At 36.2% G+C, this 23,628-nt stretch overlaps 1 protein-coding gene across 3 annotated transcripts in view; it reads right to left on the reverse strand.

The window, feature by feature from the left end:
- Positions 1 to 23,628, reverse strand: part of Nbea (neurobeachin) — a 492,297-nt gene that overhangs the window by 302,731 nt on the left and 165,938 nt on the right. For all 3 annotated transcript variants that reach the window (XM_075950839.1, XM_075950838.1, XM_075950840.1), the window contains exon 30: positions 8,773 to 9,211. In XM_075950839.1, the coding sequence (XP_075806954.1) occupies positions 8,773 to 9,211 (439 nt within the window). The remainder of the gene's footprint in view (positions 1 to 8,772; positions 9,212 to 23,628) is intronic.

Here is a 23,628-nt window from a genome sequence, read left to right on the forward strand (position 1 = left end):
TGTGCCCCAGAACTTTATCAGTCAATCACAAACCTCATGGTAAAATATAAAGTAATGGAAATGGGCTAATTTAAGACACAAGAGCTAGCTAACAATACGCTTAAGCTATTGGCCAAGCAGTGTTTTAAATAATATAGTTTCTGAGTGGTTACTTTGGGTCTAGGCAGCAGGGATGAATGAGCAACCTTTGCCAATAGATTGGCGCACCAACATGGGCTGAGATTATTCACATAAAACATGAGAGAGTTTTGGAAGGAATTCTAGACACAAAATAAACAGAGTTTAGCACAGCTTCATGGAGCCACAAATATTTTTTTTGGAATGGGCTCACAATAAGCAGGGGTGCCACAACTTCTTTGAGAGAGGTACAGTAAAACTTCGCCTCTTCTTTAAAAATGGCAGATTCCTGATTTGCCAGCACAAATGGCCATGATTCTTTCTGGAAGTCCTGGTATGGAGCATTTGAATAGGGTTTTTGAGCAGAGTGATACAACTTGCTTAATGGCAACACAGATCTGTTGTGTGCCTGAAAACGGGGCGATGTGCATGGCTCTCAGAGGCCATGAACATACCTCTGTCATGTTGGACTGAGCGGAACCAACAGGCAGGACCGCAGAGTTGGTCCTAGCCATGCCCACTTAGCATTTTTTTCAAAAGCTGTTTCTGATCAAAAAATAATACAGATACGCATGCAATAAAGACAAATCCAGATGAAAAAGACCTCTAAGTGGGTTACAGTGTTTGATAAATGTACATTGGCTTGGGAAGGAGAAGAAATAGATATAAAAAGAAGTAAATGATTTTTTTAAAAAGGTAAAGCCTTTAAAGAGAAACAGTACAGAAAGTCATAGATTAAATAGATTAAACGAATAAAGAAAACTAAGCCACATAAAGATGGAAAATACACAGTCTAGATTATGCATATTATTGTATCTTCTTTGAATATTTTGACTGTGAATGAGCTAAGTACAGAAAAACATTTCATTGTACATGCTGCTAAGCTAAACAAATATATATATTTGGTTGCTTTTATTGGTTAATGAGTAAAGAATCTGCTTTGCCCTGTGATCAGGCAGAGTATATTTAGGTAGGAAACCTAAACAAAATACTGGGAGAAAGAAGGCATAGTAGGTGAGATGTCATGTACCCATTGGAGGAAACAGACGTGATCTGGAACTTAACAAGTAAACCACGACCCTCGTGGTAAAATATGAAATAATGAAAATGGGTTCATTTAAGTATAAGAGCTAGCTAGCAATATACTTAAGCTATTGGCCAAGAAGTATTTCAAATGATACAGTTTCCATGTGATTACTTTGGATCTGAGCGGCCAGGAACAAATGAACAGCCCCCGACTACATACCAGGAGTGGGGTATTGTTACAGGCCTGACAATGCTATTGGCAGGTGGAAGTTGCTGTTATCATGATGTATCTTCACAGCAACAGAACAGAACAAAGACAGCAGCTGGTACAGGGATTGTAGGACATTAATGTGACAGACCTAATGGTGTTGTTTTGGGGAAGACTGTGGAAAGACATAGGCACTTTGGCTAGAAAAGTTGCTGAGTGTTGAGAGCTCAGTATTCTGTAAATATGGAAGATAAGAATATTGAGAGCAATGCAAATGATGGAGACCTGGTTTGGGAAGTTTCAGGAGGAAATTAAAAGACTCTACTGGAGTCATTTGTTATTTTGAATGAAAAGGGAAAAAATTTGCCAGTTATACATCAGTCAGAGAATTATTAATAGAATTCACAAAGAAAAACTTTTAGGAAAACCAACCAATCAAAAAATGGTCTACAGATAAAATCAAGGAATTCTCAAATGAATTACAAATGATGAAAAAAGAGCTTTAAAAGGTGTTCAAATCTCTAGCCATCACTGGAATGCAGAAAAAAACCTACCTTGAGAGTTATCTCACCCTAGTCAGAATGCCTATTATGAAGAAATCAAATGTCAACAAATGCTGGTGAGCGTGTGAAGGTAAAGAAACCCTTATTCCTTGTCAGTAGGACCGCAGAGTGTTATACTGACTATGGAAATCAGTGTGAAGATGCCTCGATAAGACAGAACTGTCATGTTCCAGCTATCCCATTCCTGGGATTATATGCCCAAGACTCAATGTTCTCCTATAGAGATATTTACTCATCAGTGCTTTCACTCTTTACAAAAGCTAAGGAATGGAATCAGGCTATATGTCCACAAACTGATGGATAATGAAAATATGGTTCATAAATACAAGGTTAAATTTATAAGGTTTTATTCAGGTTAAAAAGAAATGAAATTCACAGGTAAATGGATAGAACTCGAAAATGAGTGAAGTAACTGAAGCTCCCCCCCCCGCAAGTAAAACAAAACAAAGTAAAACCACATGCTAATATTTGCCCTTCATTTGTGTACAAAAGCTTCAAAGCATTTCTAAACTAATACATGCTCTGTCCATTCTTCTTGACTATTCATAAGAACTAAATGAGACAGAGTATGTCACATACACTGACTAAATGATAGATTAAAAAGCTGCAACTGAGTTGGAATCTTCCTCTTCACTGGTTACCTTCACCAGGATTGGTAGGTGCAATCCAAACTGCAGCAAGAAAAGGTATCAATGGCCTTACCTATTTACCTGTGAACACTCCAAACCATGAAGATGAAACCAGCCAGACAAGATGTGCTCACTAGTGCAAGAGCGGCACTAAGGTTATAAGGTAAACAACTTCCCTCTGATTAAATGTGATTCCCTCTCTAAGGGGATCCATAACCGGTACTGTAAAACCTAGTCAAAACCCCACAGAAAGTAATAGGCCCTGGAGGAAAATAGAATTCTCTTGTTTTTGGCTAAGTTAAAACAATCTCAAAGTGGCTTTTAAATATTTAGTTTGTATGCAGACAAATAACCCTCTCAGCTTTAATCAGAGAAGTCTCTTTCCAGTGACTGACAGTAAATTCATGGATGGATAGGGTGCTGAGAATAAATAACAGATTAGTGCTAAGACCTAAACAAGACATATATACCATCCTCTACAGGGCTCAGGCAAAACTGTGGAAGAGGGGGCATAAAAACATGGAAGCTGAAGACAAGAAGGGTTGTGACATAGCCATTGCAATTGCAAACTCTTAGCAATATGATTACCGCACTATTCTGCATAAAAATGGGCCCACAAACAGCAGACACAGGAGGAGCATGTGTTAGTGGCCTACTCTTCACTGCTGAAGTATTTCCCATGGGCAGATTCAAGTAGCAGGAACATTACAGCTTGACTAGAACTATCAACAAACCATGGTTTCCCAGTGAATCTTCCAAGAGAGGCAGTGTTGGTGTTGAATCCTGCCACTTACACTGTTGCTTTCTAAATGACAACACTAACGCTTTACTTTTAAAAAGAAAACCATCAGAGATGTTTGCACCCAATGATAAAAGTCTGGTGCAATCTCTACACACTGTGCTATACTGCAGTGTGGTTTGGGGGATTCCAAATATTTTTATATGCATACATATACCATTTGGTAACCCAGGGTAATCCAAGACACATCTTATAATCTTCACACACCATGAGGAAATAAATGAAACCAGTTATTGTACATGTAGATAAAAACACATATATAAAGAATACCATATAAAATTTGAAAAAAATACCAAATTCTAAATTATTTTGTTTAATCAGACCTAAGCATTTGTAGAATTTGATGTTGCTATTTGGCACTAACGTGGTTGACTAAATCCACTTAAAACCTGAAAGAACTTGAATAGAAATTCTAGACACAAAAATACAGAGTTTAACACAGCTTCTTGATGTTTCCTGGTTGCATGCCACAGTTCCTTTAAGAGAAGTTTTCCTGATTCAAAAGTAGCAGGAAAAAAGCTGAGCGTTTTGAAATGCCAGCTTTCTGGGCCATGCTGCCAGCAACACCTCTGGCTCATTCAAAAGACCGAATATTTAAATGGGATTTGTAAGCAGCATGTGGCTCAACACAAACCTGCTGCATACTTAGAACTGGGGCAATATGCAGGATTTGCAGAGGTTGTGAATGGACTTCCACCATGTCAGCCTGTGTGGAGCAAGCAGGAAGTACCATATATACCCTAGCAATGGAGCAGCTTATATTCTTAAAAAGCACTTAGCATTTTAAGAAGCGCTCCTGGACAGAAAATAATTACAGATACACAATAAAGGTAAATTCAGATGAAAAAGACCTCAAAGCTCAGTGTGTTTAAAAAATGTACGTAGACTTAAGAGAGAGGAGAAAAAGAGTATAAAGAGTTACTAAAATTATAAGTAAATAGTTAAAAAAATAAAATAAAGTCTTTAAGGAGACAGAGTACAGACAGTCATAGATTAAAAGATGTAAAGGAAAATAAGCCACATAAAGATGGAATGTGCAAAGGGAGTCTGGATCCTGTATATTATTGTGTTTTCTTTGATTTTTTTTGACTGAAGGAGCTAAGTAATGAACATATGTATTTCAAGGGTATCTTGAATTCAAAATTTGAGTCTAAGGATATGCTGCTTTGGAAAAGAGGTTTTTCTTTTGTTTCCACAGAGGATTGAGAACCTGTGAATTCTTCCAGGTTAATATGATTTGATGGACCAAGACCCACTGATAGGTCGCCTTAAACAACCCTCAAAAAATTACCTCACCCATTAAACAGCAGAAAGCAATTCGGAGAGTACTATGCCCAAATTCCTAAATAATGTTTATAAATGTTTCTTTATATTTTAAAGGGTGATATGCTATACAGATTTGCATTGGTATGGATCTTGGTTTATTGATTCAAATTTAAGGTCAATCTTGTTATATGTGTATTTCTGCTCTTGATTAAGATATTGTGATTGTGTAGTTCACTTAAAAATGTAATGTATAATTAAGAAATATAGGTTAATAGATAATCATCTATAATAGTAAAACTTGTAGTCATGTTAGTTAGATTTTTCTAAATGTACAGAGATGTCTTTCAGATGGTTAGGTATTCTTCAAATCTTTCAGAGATCTTCCGAATATGTCATTTAAAATGTTTTAATAACTTAAAACTTTTTAGGACAGTGAGATACATCTGCTCCTGGCAGCACCAATAACTTCAAGAGAAAGATGGGCACTGGAGAAGCTTCGTATGAAGTTTGCTAACCATTTAGACTGCTTGATGAACTGGACATGCAGGACCCACACAGAAATGACTGTTGAACTTGCCTAAAGGTAAGACAATCCTTTAGGGTTCCTGCTTCATGAAAGAGTCTGCAAGAACTTCTGCAGGATACAGAAGAAAGTGACTGACAAACTGCCAATATAGGTGGAACTGTCTTTGAATTTCCAGTTACAAGGAAAAATCTGCCAGATACTATGGGCCTGGAGGCTGAAGATATATGCCCCAATGATACAGAAAAACTCTGGGTGACTGTCCAGGCAACAAGAAGTCTCTGTCAATTCTAGAGTTTTGGAAGTTGCTTATAATGCACTGCTTGTTAACGTAGGTAATATTGTATCCTTCTGGAGTCTTTAAAGGAGTTGAAGAGTAGATATAGTTTTCCTTAGTCGTGATAAAAAATAAAATAGATATATTGTAACTGTAATTCTTGCTTGATAACTGTATTTTTTGTTATATGTAATTTTACTATTCTAAAGTTAAAACCTTCCTTTTTATTTAAACAGAAAAGGGGAGGTGATGTGGGATTCCCATCTGAATGGCGTGTTACCATTAGTGAATCAAAAAACTGCTTTGGACCTATAGCAGGACAGGACTTAGACAGGCAGGAAAAACTAAAGTGAAAGCTGGGAGGAAGAAGGAATAGTCAGGGAGAAGCCATGTAGCCCTACGGGAAATGGACAGAACCTTAGCTGGTAAGCCACAGCATTGTGGCAATACACAGATTAATGAAATGGGTTATATTAATATGTAAGAGTTAGCCAATAAGAAGCTAGAGCTAATGGGCCAAGCAGTGATTTAATTAATATAGTTTCTGTGTGATTGTTTTGGTTCTGGGTAGCTGGGACAAACAAGTGGCCTCCTTCAACATTTTCATGAATTTTAAAGTACCAAAATTCTTCAGTTCTCCATCCTAAGTGGAAGATGAGTGACCAGAACACTAGTCTCTCTAGTTTTATTTTAGCAAGTCATTTTATAGTCTAGAGTAAGCATAAAAAGTACATGACTGCAACGACTATAGCAGACCAATAAGCAACTGGGTAGCAAAAGAAACATCACAGATGATCTCAAGTATAATTTCATAGTGCTAGTTTGAGTTCAGATGATTGCTTTCCAGTTAATTACATAGTGCTAGTTTGAGTTCAGCAACTGAATTTATAGCTATTTCAACTAAAAGTAAGAGCAAATACTTTATGTAAAGAATAAGCCTTGTGGTAATTCTGTTTGACACTGGAGTTTTCTGGACTTTCATTCTAAAGGTTGTCATCTTAGATCCCACTTCTCAAGGAATTCAATCTGTTGTTAAAAGACATGCCATAACTTGGATTTCAGACTTCAGTGTTTCAGTAATATGTTTATATACCTCATAATGTAATTACAGCTACCTTAAGATAGATAAGGTAAATCAGCAATATGCTGGAAATAAAATTGAAAGTGCAGCAGCAGTCTAGGAGTTCTTGTGGGGGTGATGTCTCTGAAAAGCTGATCAAAGGTTCAGAGTTTGAAGTTAAAATTTTGATGTTGTCACTCTCGATCTATTGAATGGCTGACAGACAATCAAACCCGTCTGGCTGGCTGGCAGCTCATTTTGCTGGCAGGTGGCAAACAATTAGACACACCAATTTGTGCCTGCTGATGACATTAAAGCATGAAACTAAGTTGTATGCAGGGCCTAGTGATTTGTGTGAAAGCATTTCAAAAATAATACTCCTCGCCGTGGCAACTCATTTCAGACTGCCACCTCCCATTATGGCTTTGAGCAGTGAAGACGACAGACTTGAGTTACGTGCAGTGCAAGGCCGCTTCTGTTCAATCCGTCATCAGTGCCCCCTGAGACCTCAATCCCCTCCTTTCATCAATATCACCTCATCATTTACATTTGCTAGTACTTGAGCTACTGCATATATTAACTACACTGGAGACTCTTTCCCAAAAGAAGAAAAACATAAAAAACAAGCTTTGTGCTCCTCTATTTCATTCTACTTAGACAAGTAAGAATAATGAGTCCACTCCTACTACATTTTACATAAATGTTACCAGGAACAAAGGAAAGGTACTATTGTTTCAAAACAGTATTTGAAAAGTTCAAATTATGTACAGCTAAGAACAGTGACCATTCAGATGCCAGTTGCAATTTTTAATGAAAAAATGAACAAAAATACAAATTAACAAATTTATTTAATTATACTGAAGCCTCTTCTGAAAAATCTCAGTAATTACCTAGATTTATTAATTTCTATTTTGATAAAATTTAAAGATATAATATTAAATTGGACAAAATCAATTACCTTATTAATTTGTTATTTAGTATATAGACACTGATGTGTCTCATGTGCATATAGAAGGCATACATTAACACACACTCATAGGCACAAATGCACTCATATCCTGTAAACATAAATTGGATATGTGAAATAGAGATGTAGTGTGAAAGACCAGAAGGAGCAATCACTGCATGAATAAACATGAGAACACAGACTTAACAACTATTTGATAAAGACTTGTCAGAAAAACATTTTCTACATTTCATAATCTTACAATTTGCCACTTCTTAGGAAATTTTAACATGACACATCTTTTTATGATGGTTATTGGTGAAAACTACATTATCTAAAACTCAGTAATAAATTAATATTACCTATATTATTTTGCCTATATATTGAATCTTGATGTTTTAGTTTCAGAAACATTGATTCCTAAACTAAATCTTTATCACTAAAGCCAAAAGCACTTGCTGATCAATCATCTCTCTCATACACAATTTTTGGTATGAAGATATGTTTTTAATATCACCAACAAACATTTAATCCATACAGTAAGCCAACATCTTTGGTTTAAATATCAACACATAAACATAACTGGAAGGACATAGTATAAAGTAAAAACCAGCACGCAGACACTCTTGATGATAATCAGTGAACACTTGCAGTATTTTTCTGATGCTGAACTTGATTTCAATTGTAAGATATATTAAATACAAGAATTCTTCATATCTACATTTTATTTTGATTCTTTGAATTATTTAATTGTATATATAGTGGCATTAAAAAAGGAATCAGTTACTTCTAAATTCCTTGAATGATTTTATATTTAAATGTAGATATATGGGCCAGGTTCTAAGTAGTTTAAAGTCAGAAAAGGCCTTCAAGAATATTTATTTCCAAATATCTGGCAAAATAAACCTTTTATAATGATGGCAGAATTATTATAGAAAAACAATCACAAGCCTTTTGTAGTTTTCAATAAAGATCAGCTTAAAGTTTAAAATTAAATGTGCCTACTTAAAGTGAGTTATTTCATCTTCACTAATTATTACAATATTTTATGGTATAATAGAATTTGAAAGTCAGGAAAATCAAACGAGAAAAACAAATTTCCCCAACTTGCGGCAATTCTTCAGTGGCAGAGTAAACCCGATGCTAAGTTCACCATTTCTAGTGCAATGTGCTAATTGCCACATCATGCCTCATCCCAGGATCAATCCTCTGCACTTATAGTTTGACGATATGTTTGTAATATGAATTGGCAATAGTAAGAAACAAGTTCTCGAGACCCTCCTATTGTTTCCCAAATTAATAGATTTTAATATTTCTTCTATGGATAGAGCATCATGGATAATAAGCTCGGTACATACCTGTCAAAGGAATGAAACTGCATAGGAAGAATGGCTTGCGCTTCTCTCTTCAGTGCTGGATCTGGGTATGGAATAGGCTCAGGGCCACATTCAGCAATCTCAACTGGGGCAGCCACAAGACTTTTTAGTATTTCCTTGACGTTAATGCCTTTGGTTTGACTAATGCTAGATATGGATGTTGCGGGCTTCAACATTTCACTGGGGTGTTCAGTTAAGCTCTCATGTGATTTCTTTACTTCAGATGACAAAGTGGATAAAAGCTCACTCATTGCATCAGGACCTGCAGCAGTCTCTAGATCTGCCCCATCCAAGATGCTAGCCACTTGCTCCTCTCCCATTCCGGAATCTGTGTGAGGAACTGAACTTTCAAGCTGAATATCTTCACCAGGGGTTGGTGTTTCCTTCTCCTTTACAGTGTCTGGAAATGTAGCAGGTGTTTCTGTAATGAAAGAAATTGGTCTAATCAAAAGGTTTCATGTGCAGGTAAGAAGCTAATCAAAGATCCATGGGTCTATCTGAACATGCACAGCACAAATGAGCTCATACACAATATCCATATACACCTGTTGTTTTCTTTAGCACATATCAAAACAATCCCATTTCTTAAAAAAAAAAACCTGTCTGACACTCTAAAACACATGTCTTTAAGAGCATAACTCAACTAATTTCTTAAAGCAATCAAAAATGTCACATCAAATTCCCACTATCCATTCACTGCTAGCTCTCAAATTACATACAAGAAAAGAATCCTGCTATTTCCTTATAAATTATTATTGTCCTTAAAAAAGTCATTTTAATGCCTTTTTGACATTTCAATGAAGAAATGTTCAAAATATTTAAATTAGCTAAAAACATTATTATAAATTACATACATGATTGTGAAATTTTTAAAATGTGAAATATGTCAAGTGATTATTTCAGAGGGATACATTCTTTATATACCATAGTCTACCACAAGAAATTAGTCTATATGTACTCTGCTATCAATAATTTTAGAAACTTTTGCCTAATTTTTGTGAACCAATATTAATTTCCACTTGTAAAACAGATCAGAAACATCTATTTATCTTCATCAACAGGAATTGTGCACGTTACTAATTAAAATGGTCGAAAAGAAAAATATCTTTAAAATGACAAATCTGGGTCAGTATGGTGATTCAGTACATAATGGTGCTTGACACCAGTCTGACACCCGAAATCTGATTCCTGAAACTCGCATAACCAAAGATAACCAACTCTAGCAACCTGTCCTCGGACTTCTACACCTCCAGTGTGGCGTGCAGTGGAGCGTGCTTGCAGATGTAGACACAGAAAAGACAAACACACACATACTCAAGGTTTGGGGGTATGAATAAAAAGCTTTTAAAAGGTTCAATTCCAATGATAAAAGTTAATATGATGAAGTATTTCACAGAATAATTCTAAAAAGCATTGGAAAATGTACTTGATCTTAATTTGTATGTAAGCATGCAAGCATGTAAAACAGTCTTTAACGTAAAATGTTTTTGGAGGGAATGAGGCAAAAGACAGGATTTCTCTGTTTAGCCCAGGCTGACTTGGAACTCTGTAGACCAGGCTGGCCTTGAACTCTGAGACCCAACATACCTCTGTCTCTTGAGTGCTGGGATTAAAGGCATATGTCACAGTCACCTAGCATAACTTAAAATCATTTTGGAGATGAAAACTAAGTCATTAAGAGATTTCATGTGATTTGCATTATAGTAATTTGCCAAAATCGTTGATGTTTGTTTCTATATTTTAAACGGTTGCATCAATAAGAAACTGAACAGAAATGGCAGTCCTGATGTCAGCATGCAGCTCAGGAAGCCTCATGGGAAGAGCTATTGAAAACATAAAGGGATGTTGTTTCAGAGATACTGTCCTACACACAGATCAAATCTGTTGCAAGTTTGTCCAAACATCAGGGTGAACAATCATGTAAAGGTTCCCAGTAATAAATTCAGATCTTGGGTTTGTGATTAAACAGTTGCCAGTCTCGTGAATGCAGAAGAATCTATGATATGAACGTGATTTCACTAACTTTCCAGATTAATTTCAGAATCATTTCACTATACTTTCAGAGGCAAAGAAACTTATGAAGTGTATGCATTAATTTACAAAAAGTTAACATGTTTTTATATAAATTCTGCACTGTCCAATATTCATTTAAATAGGCAAAAATACACATATCCAATAATGTAACGTTATATTATAGTCATTCCTATACTTATTAAGTAGGTTTAGTTTTGCTTATTTGTCAAGTTTTCTCAAGAATTAAAAAAAAATTACTCTGAGAATTAGGGAATGAATATTCATTCCAACACTGAATAATCAAAATTAAAAATATATGAGATGTGTCTTGTACTGTTTAAAGACTAAAAATTAAAACAATTTTATTAGTTTTGAAAATGCAATCTCAATAATATCAGGGAAAGCACCAGGGAATATGAGTTAAAATTATAGCTAAGATTTAACAAAAATAAAAACTTGTAAGAAAAAATTAAGACTAAAATTAAAATTATAGCAATAGGAATGAGAAGACATAATATCATGATATTATATTGGAAATACAGATTATAAAAACAAAGAATGGTAATAAACCACTGATAATGCAAATAGGAAAGCAGTTCAGAAGATACAAATTCAGTTTTAGTCACTGGAGTTTTCAGAATTTCTGGAACACTTATGCCTGGAAACCGAGAGAAGAATAGCAATAAATTGTGATGTTCATAACATAGTGAGAATAGATTTTGGAAGCTGATACATAACCTAGGGATACAGAGTAAGGAGTGAAGGTGGCTGAGGCCATTCATCTTTAGCAAAATACCAAGCACTGAAAGTCTCTTGTACTTGTAAGCAGTTAGGACATTTCCATAATATAAGACGTGGAATGGAAATGAAATGAAGGAATTTTCACAATGACAACAAAACTCCGAAGTGAGTGACAGTTATTAACATGGATGAATTTTACATAACAGTATAACTATCAGAAAATATCTGTATTATACTCTAGTCCTTGGCTAGATTTACAGATGTGATCCAAAGTTTTGGCTTTACACTAATAAGATATCCAACCATATTATAGTATGTCTCAAATTAAAAATACATATAAATTTTAAACTCTTAAAATTTGTATTAGATCAAAATGTATTTCCTTAGTAAACATATTATACAAGAAAACAGTATCTTCAATTTGTTGTCCATAGTACCATACTCAAAGATTCTTTTCCAAAGTTATTTATAAATTAACTTGTTTGCATGCATGGGAGGGAGGAGAGAGAGGAAGAGGGGGAGGGAGGAGGGAGGGAGGGAGGGAGGGAGAGAGGAAGAATGGGAGGGAGGAAAGAAAAGGGAGAGAAGAGGGAGGAGAGAGAGAGAGAGAGAGAGAGAGAGAGAGAGAGAGAGAGAGAGAGAGGATGAGAATGAATATATATGAAGTATGCATAAGCTAAATTGGCCAGAGAAGGGTGTCATATTCCTGGGAGCTGGGATTATAGACCTTTCTGGAAGGTCCTTGTGGTAGTTTGAATGTAATTGGACCCCATAAGCTAATTGGGAGTGGCACTATTAGAAAGTATGGCTTTTCTGGAGTAGGTGTAGCCTTGTTGGAGAAATTGTGGAGGTGAGCTTGGAGGTTTTATAAATGCTCAAGCTATGCCCAGTGTTTCAGTCTGTTTCCTGTTGTCTGTGGGATCAAGATGTAGCTCTTTCTCCACTCTCAGCTCCTTCTCCACCACTGTGTCTGCCTACATGCCACCTGGTCCCACCAAGATAATAATGGAATAAACCTCTGAAACTGTAAGCCATCCAATTAATGTTTTCTTTCATAAAGATTTACTATGGTCATGGGGTTTCTTCACAGCAACAGAAAGCCTAACAAGATAGTCCTGGTGTGGGTTCTTGGATTTAAATATCTGTTCCTCACAAACTGTAGCAAGTACTCAATTGTTCTAGTTCTATAGCTAAATGTCATTTTAATCTTACTATTTCTTTCTTATCCAGTCAGATGACACTTAAACAGCATTAAAAATCTCTAACTTAAAAGATACTTAGAACTCAGTATGTTTTGACTTCCAAGTTATGATGAAAATCTATGAATTTTTAATTAAATAGCTCATTGAAATATTTACACATTGATGAAAGTTTTAATTTTATTTACTGAGTCTGAATGATTTTAAAGTGGAATAATAATTTTGAAATTTTAATAAAAATTCTACAAGTATTTTAAAGCACACCCTATGATCATGTTATATAGAAGTAAAAACAAATACTCTAAGAAAACACTATAAGAGTAATTGAAAAATAATCAACAACAATAAAAAACCTGATTATTAGCCAAAATCCCCACTTAATTTCTCACTGCGCTCTTAACACTCCTCACAGAACATGTTCTCGGTTGACACTACAATGCAGCTTCCATAATATGTCTGTTTCCAGAAAGCTTTCGTATGTACTGTGAGGGTTTAATACAATGACTTTAACAGAAAGGGGTGTCTATATAGTTATAGTAACAACAAACAGTAACATGGAAGTTTTCAGTAGCTCTCATGAGAATTGGTAGCAAAGGTTACACAAAGCTGAAACAGTACTAGACGGAGTTAGCTGAGTCTTCTCAGAAACAGGCAATTAGATGCCAGATGCCTTTTAGTGCTTTTCATTGAATGTAATGAATTCACCTACTATGTACTAAAAAAACAAAACAAAACAAAAAAACCAACAACAACAACTATGAGGTTAAGTTCAACAAATGACATGAGATTTACAAGCTTACCTCATCACATTTCTTCCCTGAAAACTCCTGTATCACAGTGATCTCAATACTTATGACATATTAAAGTGCTCAACTTGCTGTTTTCCAAACTCTCTACAAAGGACTAACTAAAACGTCAGCACAGCACTGAAAATTAAGTTAAGCATCTTCTTTAAATATCAAGCAAATAAAATACCTGGATTAAAATGAAATATGAAAGTCTAAAACTTGTACATGAGTTCCATTAATTCCAAAAGTAAAAGATTAACTTATATAAAAATTATTTTTAATTCCCAAAGTAAAAATAGTACATGAAAAAGATTTTTTTAAAAAAATCAATGTAAATGTTTGTTTTATATACACTCAACAAAGTGAAACTGCAAAGCAGAGTAATTATCCATAATTATTTCCTATAATAGAGATATGAAAATAACACAGCCTTGGGATCCAATTTATTAATAACAATAGAAAAGAGAAAATGAAATGATACAGTCACAAATGAAGAAACCCTTTCAGTGTTATGATCATTCTGTCTAGGTATGGGCCATACTGATTTTACTCTGCTTATGGTGCACTAAACATTTTATATATAACTTAAGCCATGATTGCTTCCAAACTCTTTCATAGTTTTGGGGGGTTTTGTTTGATTTGTTCTTTATTTTTACCCTTTCAAGACAGGAGTTCTCGGTGTACTCCAGACTGGCCTCAAACTCAGAGATTTGCCTGCCTCTACTTTCAGAATCCTGAGATTAAAGGTATGCACCACTATGTCCAACTCATAGTTTTTTGTTTTGTTTTTTTAGCTGCCCCTTTCTATTCTCTCTTGCAAGACTCTCAGTATATGCGCATTGGTTTACTTAATGTTTGAAATCAGTGAGACTTTACTTGGTCTGGAGAGTCATAAGAGGCCTAACTTCAAATATGCTAACTCTTCTTGCTATCATCTCAAACTTCTTAATTCCTCTAGTGAATTTCTTATTACAGTTACTATAATTTCAACTCTAGATTTCTACTTGTCCTTCAGTAAATAATGTTTTATTTCTGACTCTCTCAACCACACAACACAACATGTTGTGACATTATTCTCATACTTTCCACTCTTTAGAAGACATTCTTTTTAATTTTTTGCACATACCCCATAACTGCTTATTTAAAACATACATCCAATATCTGGGCTTTGTGAGTAGCATTTTCTGTCAACTATTTTTCCCCATTGTTTGTATTGACCAACACATTTTGGTTCTTTGCTTGTCTCAGAGGTTTTAATTAAAAAATACACATTTTAAATGGCACAGACACCTGGAAAATCCAATCCCTTCCACATAGTCTGTTGTTTTTGAATTACTATTGTAAAATGTATTTTTCATTATCTATAGTCAAAAATATTTCTGCTCAGTTATGCTAGTGATCATCTAATGGTTGTAGACATTGTCTAGAAGTCCGGAAACCCTAAATCACCCTCTGCTCTCTACAGGCTCTGGTTGTATGCTTGGACAGTCTGCCTGCACTCCTAACTGTACAATGCACAGGTCAGCAACAGAAAAACACTGGCCTTTCTGATCCAGAGATATGGATCTCATTCCTAAGTACTCTTTTTAAGATGTTAGCCAGGTGACTTTGTTCTTATTGTTGTTGCTGTTACAAATTGTAGCTGTAGGTGGTAGCAATGCAAATGGAATTGCAGATGATGTTTCCAACAAATGTCTGGGTGTTTACCACCACCTAGTCTATGCAGGAAGGAAAACAATGACAAGTTCTATGAATGGAGATTTTCTGGTTTTTCTCAGCATCCCAGAATCTTCAATGCTCTAAGAACTAGAAACCTTATCCACCACCATACAGTGGCTACTCACAGCTGGTTTTCACAATCTCCACCAACCACCACAGTTGCCTGACCTCTGCTTTCCAAAGCTACTACACAACCGGAGAAAAAAGAAAACAAATATATAAGGTAACCTGTTACTCAGTTTCAGTTTCTTATTCTCCTTTCATGAGAAATTGAATTCCACAGATTTTTCTCACTGGATAGGTTTACATCTTTTATTGAAGTTTTTAGAACACTGAATAGGTTGATTTTAGACGTTTCTGCCAGTGCATACACAGCCTCTTCTGGAGAAGCAGTGTTTTGCAGAGCCAAGATCTACCTCTAAGTTATGTTTAAAACTAAACATTTAATGTAATTTCAATTTCTACATCTTGAATAAATTATATAAAAAACTTATTACAATGTTCATCTTCCCTTTCATTTTCCCTCGAAACATTTTTTAATGTATAAAAAACAAACACTAACAGTAATAATAAAATGTTGCACAAAATGGCATTATGCATTATACTAAATGTATTATTATACAATTATGCATAAATAAATACATATAAAATGGCCAAAAAACATTATAATATATATGCTATCAACTAGATTAATAGCAATTTGAATATTATGCAGTGCAGTCTCTGAAATTAAGACTTACTTCTACTTTCACTCAAGATTTATTTACCACTTACTACCACTGTGTATTAGGAAGAATCATTTCCATTTCTTTAGCCTGGTTCCATTTTCTACAATACAGATACAGAATCATAATACATTACAGTGGATTTTAACATAAGAATACATAAGAGTGGGCTGGAGAGATGGCTCAGAGGTTAAGAGCACTGACTGCTCTTCCAGAGGTCCTGAGTTCAATTCCCAGCAATCACATGGTGGCTCACAGCCATCTATAGTGAGATCTGGTGCCCTCTTCTGGCATGCATACATGGAAGGAATGTTGTATACATAATAAATAAATCTTAAAAAAAAGAATACATAAGAGTATACAGCAGAATATATACGATCCCCACAGACTTCTGTGCTTGCTGCCGCCATCATCATCACTGTCATACAGCACCATGAAATACAGAGCCCCTGCGCCCTAGCACTACCAGTTACTCTTTCTACTCATCTATAATCTCATCCTCTCACCCCTAGCTTGACCCCTTTTGCCTAAAAAAGCAATATTTCACTTCACCTTCCCTCACCACTCATTTCATTTTCATGCCTCAACAAGTACTTTGAGGTATTTCTTTCTGTTGGAGGTGAATCGGAAGTCAAAATAGAAAAGTAATGGAAATTTAATCAAACTGATCAAATTGCAATTCTGTGTTCACAACTAACTAGTTTTCCATGTTACCTCAGACAAATTAGCAACCCTCTAAAATCTGCAGACTATAACTGAAAGATACTCTAGTCTCACATCTGTTACAAGGATCAGGAAACCTGTCAGGTCATCACTTGTATTGTCTCCGAACCCACATCTACCTCTAGTCCTCTACTCTATCAACTGGCTCTTTATCACCTCAGTGCTTCTCACCTGGGTTACTTTCCTCTTTATCTCTACAACCCCACCATCATTCTCTTAAGCAATAACACCTCAAGTCAGAAGTGATAGATTTATAATTCAATATCCTGCATGCGCCTCTAATATGTTTTCCATTGTACCTACAATATTCTTTTTAAATCATCCTATATACAGGACACAGTATAATAACCCCAACTCTACAGTATCTAAATCCCATTCTTGTAACTTGGAAGGATTTGCTCTGACATGACCACATTAAGTTTAAGGGTCTTGAAAAGGAAGATTGCCTCAGGTTACTCAAGTGAGTCCTTTGAGCAGAAAATCTTTCCTAATTTTGTTCAGAGGGAAGTAAGAAAACAAAAGAATGTTTTGATGATATATGAAGGGAAAAGGCTTTTACTCAAGGAATATGACTGCCTCTAAAAGATAGAAAGGGGAGGGAAACTGGACACTCCAGAAAACAAACAAGGAAACAAAAACAGTCTTGCTGATGTACCAATTTTAGCCTAAAATAACTTTTGTTATACTTTTAACTAAAAGTTCTGTAAGATAATAAATCCAGATTGATTTAAGTTCTTAAGTAGTTGTTAACATTTTATAGCAAAAGTAGAAACCAATAAGGTATTATCCTTAGTTTTAAACCATTTCCTAAGTAGGTTTTTATAGGTACTACATGATCTGGTTCCTGTTTGTTGCTGAAGCAATTCTGAAAGCTTCTTTTCCCCTTGATTATTAAATTAAACCAAGACAATACACAATTTTGCGGGACATTTGGCCCATCCCCCAGCCTACCTCCAATCATCATCTCCATTCTTTTTCCAAACTAACCAAATATGCCTAGCTCTCTGCATAAATAGCACTTCTATGAGGCATACCCAATGCCCAAACCAAATTATTTTTCTTCTCTTAGGTTTTTCAAACTTAAAACTTTATTCCTTACTATATACTATGATTTGCAATAATACATTTCAGTATATGATTTCTAAAAGTGTTTACCTTATATCCTGGACTATTTTTCTTCAGTTAGACAGATACTTTCTGGTAATTTTACATATGCTTATAACACAGTAAGTAGGAAATTACTATCTTACTCAAAATAGATACAATGAATAAAATTATGATGCTCAATGAATTATGAAGTTAACAGAAAGTATAAGAGAGAAGAGAATCATTTTAACTAATTGAAAAGAATTACATTAAACAAGTTATGAAATCATCATGAAAATAGACATGATTTCAACTTTACATATCTGAAATATACATTATTTTCAGCATTAGTGCTCAGAGTTGCAGAAATGATACCAATACATTGGAATACCTACAAATAATGACACAATTGTAAGATGGGCTCTTAATCTTTAAAACTTACTGTGATAGTAAGACAAAATGAGTGATTTTATAATCTGAAAGAGTGAATTTTATTATGTAAATGTAACATTTTCATATAGTGTACTTACAATAAATAAAGACTAACAAAACCTTTGTATTTGACCTAAGGGTATACCTATTTCCTTCAAGCAGTACTAAAGAGCGTTACTGTAGCAAGGTCAGGAAGATTTTCGTGCTATGAAAAGCACATGGATTTAGATACCCACCCTTCCAAATTCTGAAGTTTGACAAGTTTACAATTTTGTTTTTAAATTATCTAAATTTACTTAATTATTAGTAAATGTTAAATTTTATTTATTTGTTATGTCTTACTTTTCCTTTTTAAATCTGTTTGCTTTTGTTCATTTTTTCACATTAAGTTATATGTTCTTTTAATTTATATGTAAGAGGTTTTTATCTATGGAAGATAATAACCTTCTTTTCTGTGTGGAGGGCAAGTGGTGCATGCTTGCATGAGTACACATGTGTGAAGGGGTGCCCATGTATGTGTTTGAGAGCATGCGATGAAGCCAGAGGCAACCTCAGATGTCATTCATCAGGAGCTTTCCACCTGTTTTTTTGAGAGAGGGTTGATGAAGGAAGGTCATTGGTTAAAAAATAAACTGCTTGGCTGGCCCTCATAGGTTAAAACATAGGTGGGAGGAGTAAACAGAACAGAATGCTGGGAGGAAGAGGAAGTGAGCTCAGAGATGCCATGCTCCTCTCTCCGGGGCAGACACACGCGATGAAGCAAGCCGCCAGGTCAGACATGCTGAATCTTTCCCAGTAAGCCCGATGCTACACAGTTTATTAGAGATGGGTTGATCGGGATATCAGAATTAGCCAGTAAGGGCTAAAGCTAATGGGCCAAGCAGTGTTTAAATGAATACAGTTTGTGTGTAATTATTTCAGGGCATAAGCCATGCGGGCGGCCGGGGTGCTGGGGACGCAGCCCCGCTGCTATTACTACTACAGAATGGCGCCCAACGCGGGCAACTGAATCCTCTGAAAGCCTGAGAAAGCTTGGGAAAGAGTAAAGCATGTTTTCTTGGTAGCAGCAATTTCTTGGTTCTGCTCTGTAGTAATAGGGGCGACGGCGGGGCTGCGTCCCCAAGACCCCAGCCACCTGGCTCGGCTAGCTTATGCCCCAAATAATTACACGGACACTGTATTCTTTTAAACACTGCTCTGGCCCATTTCTAATCATCTGTGTAGCGCCCCTAGGTGCGCTTACCGGGAAGATTCTAGCCTAAGTCCATCCTGGGTTGGAGCTTCATAGCGTGCGTCTTCCCTGGAGCAGGTAGCATGGCGTCTCTCTGAAGGCGTCTGCTCTGGAGAGGAGAGCTGTGGAGTCTGACCTCACTTCCTCTTCCTCCTGGCATTCTGTTCTGTCTACTCCTCCCACCTATCTTCTAACCAATGAAATGGGCCGAGGCAGTTCCTTTATTGCTTAGCCAATGAAATCAACAGATTGATATATGACACTCCCACATCACTGCTCTGCTTGCTAGAGGCAAGCAAGCGCTCTCATCTAAGAGAGGCTTCCTGACTCAGCTTTAGCTGCAAAACCCTGCAGCTCTTTAAGAGGTCCTGCCACAAAACACTTAAATGGTGTTGACGAAAAGCTGAACACATGCTTTTCGGTTTTCAGCCGTAGCAGGAAAAAAGCTGCGCTGTTTAAAAATGCCGGCTTTCTGGGCTGTCCTGCCAGGGCAAACTCTGACTCTTTTACACAGGCGGTTAGTGCTGTTTGCAAGCACAGGCTGCTGAAGCTCGCTTACTGGCAGGGACCTTGAAACGCCATAGAGTTGTGGCTATAAACATGGCTACAGCCTGAATCTCTGCCATGAGGCTGGAAAGCTAAGGAATGGACTGGATCTAGCTGGCAAAGCCACAGCTTTAGTCCTACTGATATTGCTTGGTAAATTAAAGACTCATGTGGTCAGAAAAAGAGAGATATACAGTAAAGAGAGATCCAAAGACAAAGAAAATTTCTAAATGGTTTACGGTGTGTTAAAAATATATGCAAGCTAAAAGTTAAAGGTTTTTAAAAGTAAAAAAAGGAAGAAAGAGGGTAGTTGGGTGTGGTAGTACACACCTTTAATCCCAAAACTTGGGAGGCAGAGGGAGATTGACCTCTGTAACTTCAAGGTGTGGTATCACACGCCTTTAATCCCAGTGCCTAGAAGGCAGAGACAAACAGATCTCTGTGAGTTCAAGGTGTTGTAAAGTGTACCTTTAATCCCAATGCCTGGGAGCCAGAGACAGGTGGATCTCTGAGAGTTCAAGGACAGCCTGGTCCACAGAGTTATTCCAGGTCAAAGATATACAGAGAATATAAAATAGAAGTAAAAAGAAATAAAATAGAGATTAAAATAAAGCCGCACGAAGATGGAAAATACACAGAGAATTTTGATACTGTATGCTATTATGCTCTGTTTGAATTGTTTAAATGCTGAGGAAGGAGCAACAGCTGCTAAAAGATATTTGTTTATAAACGCTGCTGAACTAATCCAACATAGATATTTTGAAAATGCCTTGACTTTGAAATTTGTATCTAAGGACATGATGCTTTGGAAAGGAGTTTCTTATTTTGTTTTCAAAGAGGGTGAGAGTGTGTGGATTGCTTCCATCCCAATATGGTATGATAGACCACGCCCTCCTGAAAGGTTGCAGTGAACACCTTCAGAAAATTACTTCACTCAATTGACGACTGAGATGAACCTAGCACACAGGTTATACCCTGAAATATCTGATTAACAGCGCCCCCATTCAGCAGGAAGCAGTTTGGAGAGAAATAACTGCGTCCATATTCCCAAATGTTATTTATAAATGTTCTTTTACATTTAAAGGGGGATATGATATAGATATGAATAATTTGCATTAGTATAGATTTTGCTTTATTGATAGAGATTTAAGGTCAATTTTGTTATATGTATATGTATTTCTGATCTTGATTAAGGTACTGAGATTGTATAGTTCACTTAAAAATGTAATGTATATAGGTTGTTAATAGATAATCATAATAGTCAATTTTGTAGTCATGTTAGTTAAGATTTTCTAGATGTACATAGATATATTTTAGATAGGCATTCTTCATATCTTTCAAAGATTTTAGAATATGGCATTTTAAATGTTTTAATAACTTAGGGTTTTTCATGACAATGAGACATGTCTGCTCCTGGCAGCACCAATCTACTTCGAGAAGAAGATGGGCATCGAAGAGGATCCTTATGGAGTTAGATAGCTATTTGGGCAAAAAACTGCTCTTGCCTGGACTATTGCATAAACTGGACACAGAGAACCCACAGAGAGAGGACTACTGAACTTGCCTAAAGGTGAGATGATCTTTCGGGGTTCCTGATTCATGAAAGAGTCTGCAAGACTTGCAGGACACAACAGATAGTGACTGAACTGACTTTGAAATGTCCTGCTTCATGGAAATGTCTCTGGATACCATGGGCCTGTAGGCCGAAGATGGATGCCCCAACAGTACAGAGAAACTTTGGATGACTGTCCAGGCAGCGAGATGTCTCTGTCATTTCTAGAGTTTGAAAGTTGCTTTTTTCTTGTTTGCTTAGGTAATATTGTATCTTTCTGGAGTCTTTGATGGAGTTAAGAATAGTAGTTATAGTTATAGTTTTCCTTAGTTATGATAAAGATTATTGTAATTTTTACTTGATAACTGTTTTGTTATATGTAATTTTGCTATGTTAAAGTTAAAGCCTTCCTTTTTTTTTGTTTAAACAGAAAAAGGGGAAATGATGGAGGAAGGTCATTGGTTAAAAGATAAAGATAAGGTCATAGGTTAAAAAATAAAGAAACTGCTTGGCTGGCTCTCATAGGTTAAAACATAGGTGGGAGGAGTAAACAGAACAGAATGCTGGGAGGAAGAGGAAGTGAGCTCAGGGATGCCATGCTCCTCTCTCCGGGGCAGACGCATGCGATGAAGCAAGCCGCCAGGTCAGACATGCTGAATCTTTCCCGGTAAGACCGGTGCTACACAGTTTATTAGAGATGGGTTGATTGGGATACTTTAGCCAGTAAGGGCTAAAGCTAATGGGCCAAGCAGTGTTTAAATGAATACAGTTTGTGTGTAATTATTTCGGGGCATAAGCCATGCGGGCGGCCGGAGTGCTGGGGACACAGCCCCGCTGCTATTACTACTACAGAGGGTCTCTTTGACCTAGGACATACTGATTTGGATGAGATATTTGCATAATATGCTCCATGAACCTGCCTGCTTCTGCCTTTACAGTTCTAGGATTACAAACCTGCCACCACACCCTACTTATTTTTAACATAGGCTCTGGAGACTGAACCAAGGCTGCCTGTTTGGCAACGATTTTACGACTGAGCTACTTCCCCAGGCTAATCATAGACATGTATAACACTATCAATTTACATTTACATAAAATTTTGCTAATATATTTTAAACATGATATTTAAGACTTTTTTAACTTTTAAAATATAAAACAAAATAAAACTTGAAGCCTGCGAATAAATAAGGACACGGAAAACATTTTCTACACACACACACACATATATGTATATGTATATATATATAATGTGTGTACACCTGCCACTACCTGCATGAGAGTGTGGATATCAAAGGACAACTCAGAAATTGATTCTCTCCTTCTACCATGCAGACACCAGAAATAAAACTCCGGTCCTCAGGCTTGATGGTAAGACAAGTATTTTTACCTGATGAGTTATCTTATCAGCCCAAGAACAACTTTTTGACACTAAGACATTATGTTGTCATCTATAAAGTTCAAGCCCCAAAACCATACAAATAAGTTCAAAGATAACACACACACACCCTTCATAATGTTTTGAGTACATTAATGACTTTGTATTGAGCCATATGCATAGCTATCCTTGGCTACATGTGATCCCCCACCCATGGATTAAACACACCCAAGAGAACAATGTTTCTAATTATACAAATATTTACTCTGAAATTTACTCTGAATATTATTTACAGTGAGAACACCGTCCAAGAATGGAGTCTTGTGACAATTCTGAGTGCTTGTAAGAACACTCCAAAAAAGCAAACAAGAGCCATGTAACCTCAGCTTCTTCAAAACACAGAATTTTTCTTGGAATATGTTTTTGTGTTCCTCCCAGGTGTAGCAGATAGGAGTTTACTTCAGCTATTGTTATTCATATGCCTTCTATGGAAAAACATGTATTTGCCATGTGTGGCTTGTTCATGATGTAGAATACCTTGCTCATGTGATTTTTCTTAACTCCCAGAGTATAAATTGTCTGATGGCCTGCATGAGATTTTAGTCCTCCTCATTTTAGACCCTGCTCTCCCAGGTTCATGCCAACAACTAGAATGGCGAACACATTATAGCCACAGTTTCACTGTTACCGTTAAAACTTTAACACATA

Source organism: Microtus pennsylvanicus, chromosome 16 (genome assembly GCF_037038515.1).
Source record: "Microtus pennsylvanicus isolate mMicPen1 chromosome 16, mMicPen1.hap1, whole genome shotgun sequence".
NCBI classification, from domain to species: Eukaryota; Metazoa; Chordata; class Mammalia; order Rodentia; family Cricetidae; genus Microtus; species Microtus pennsylvanicus.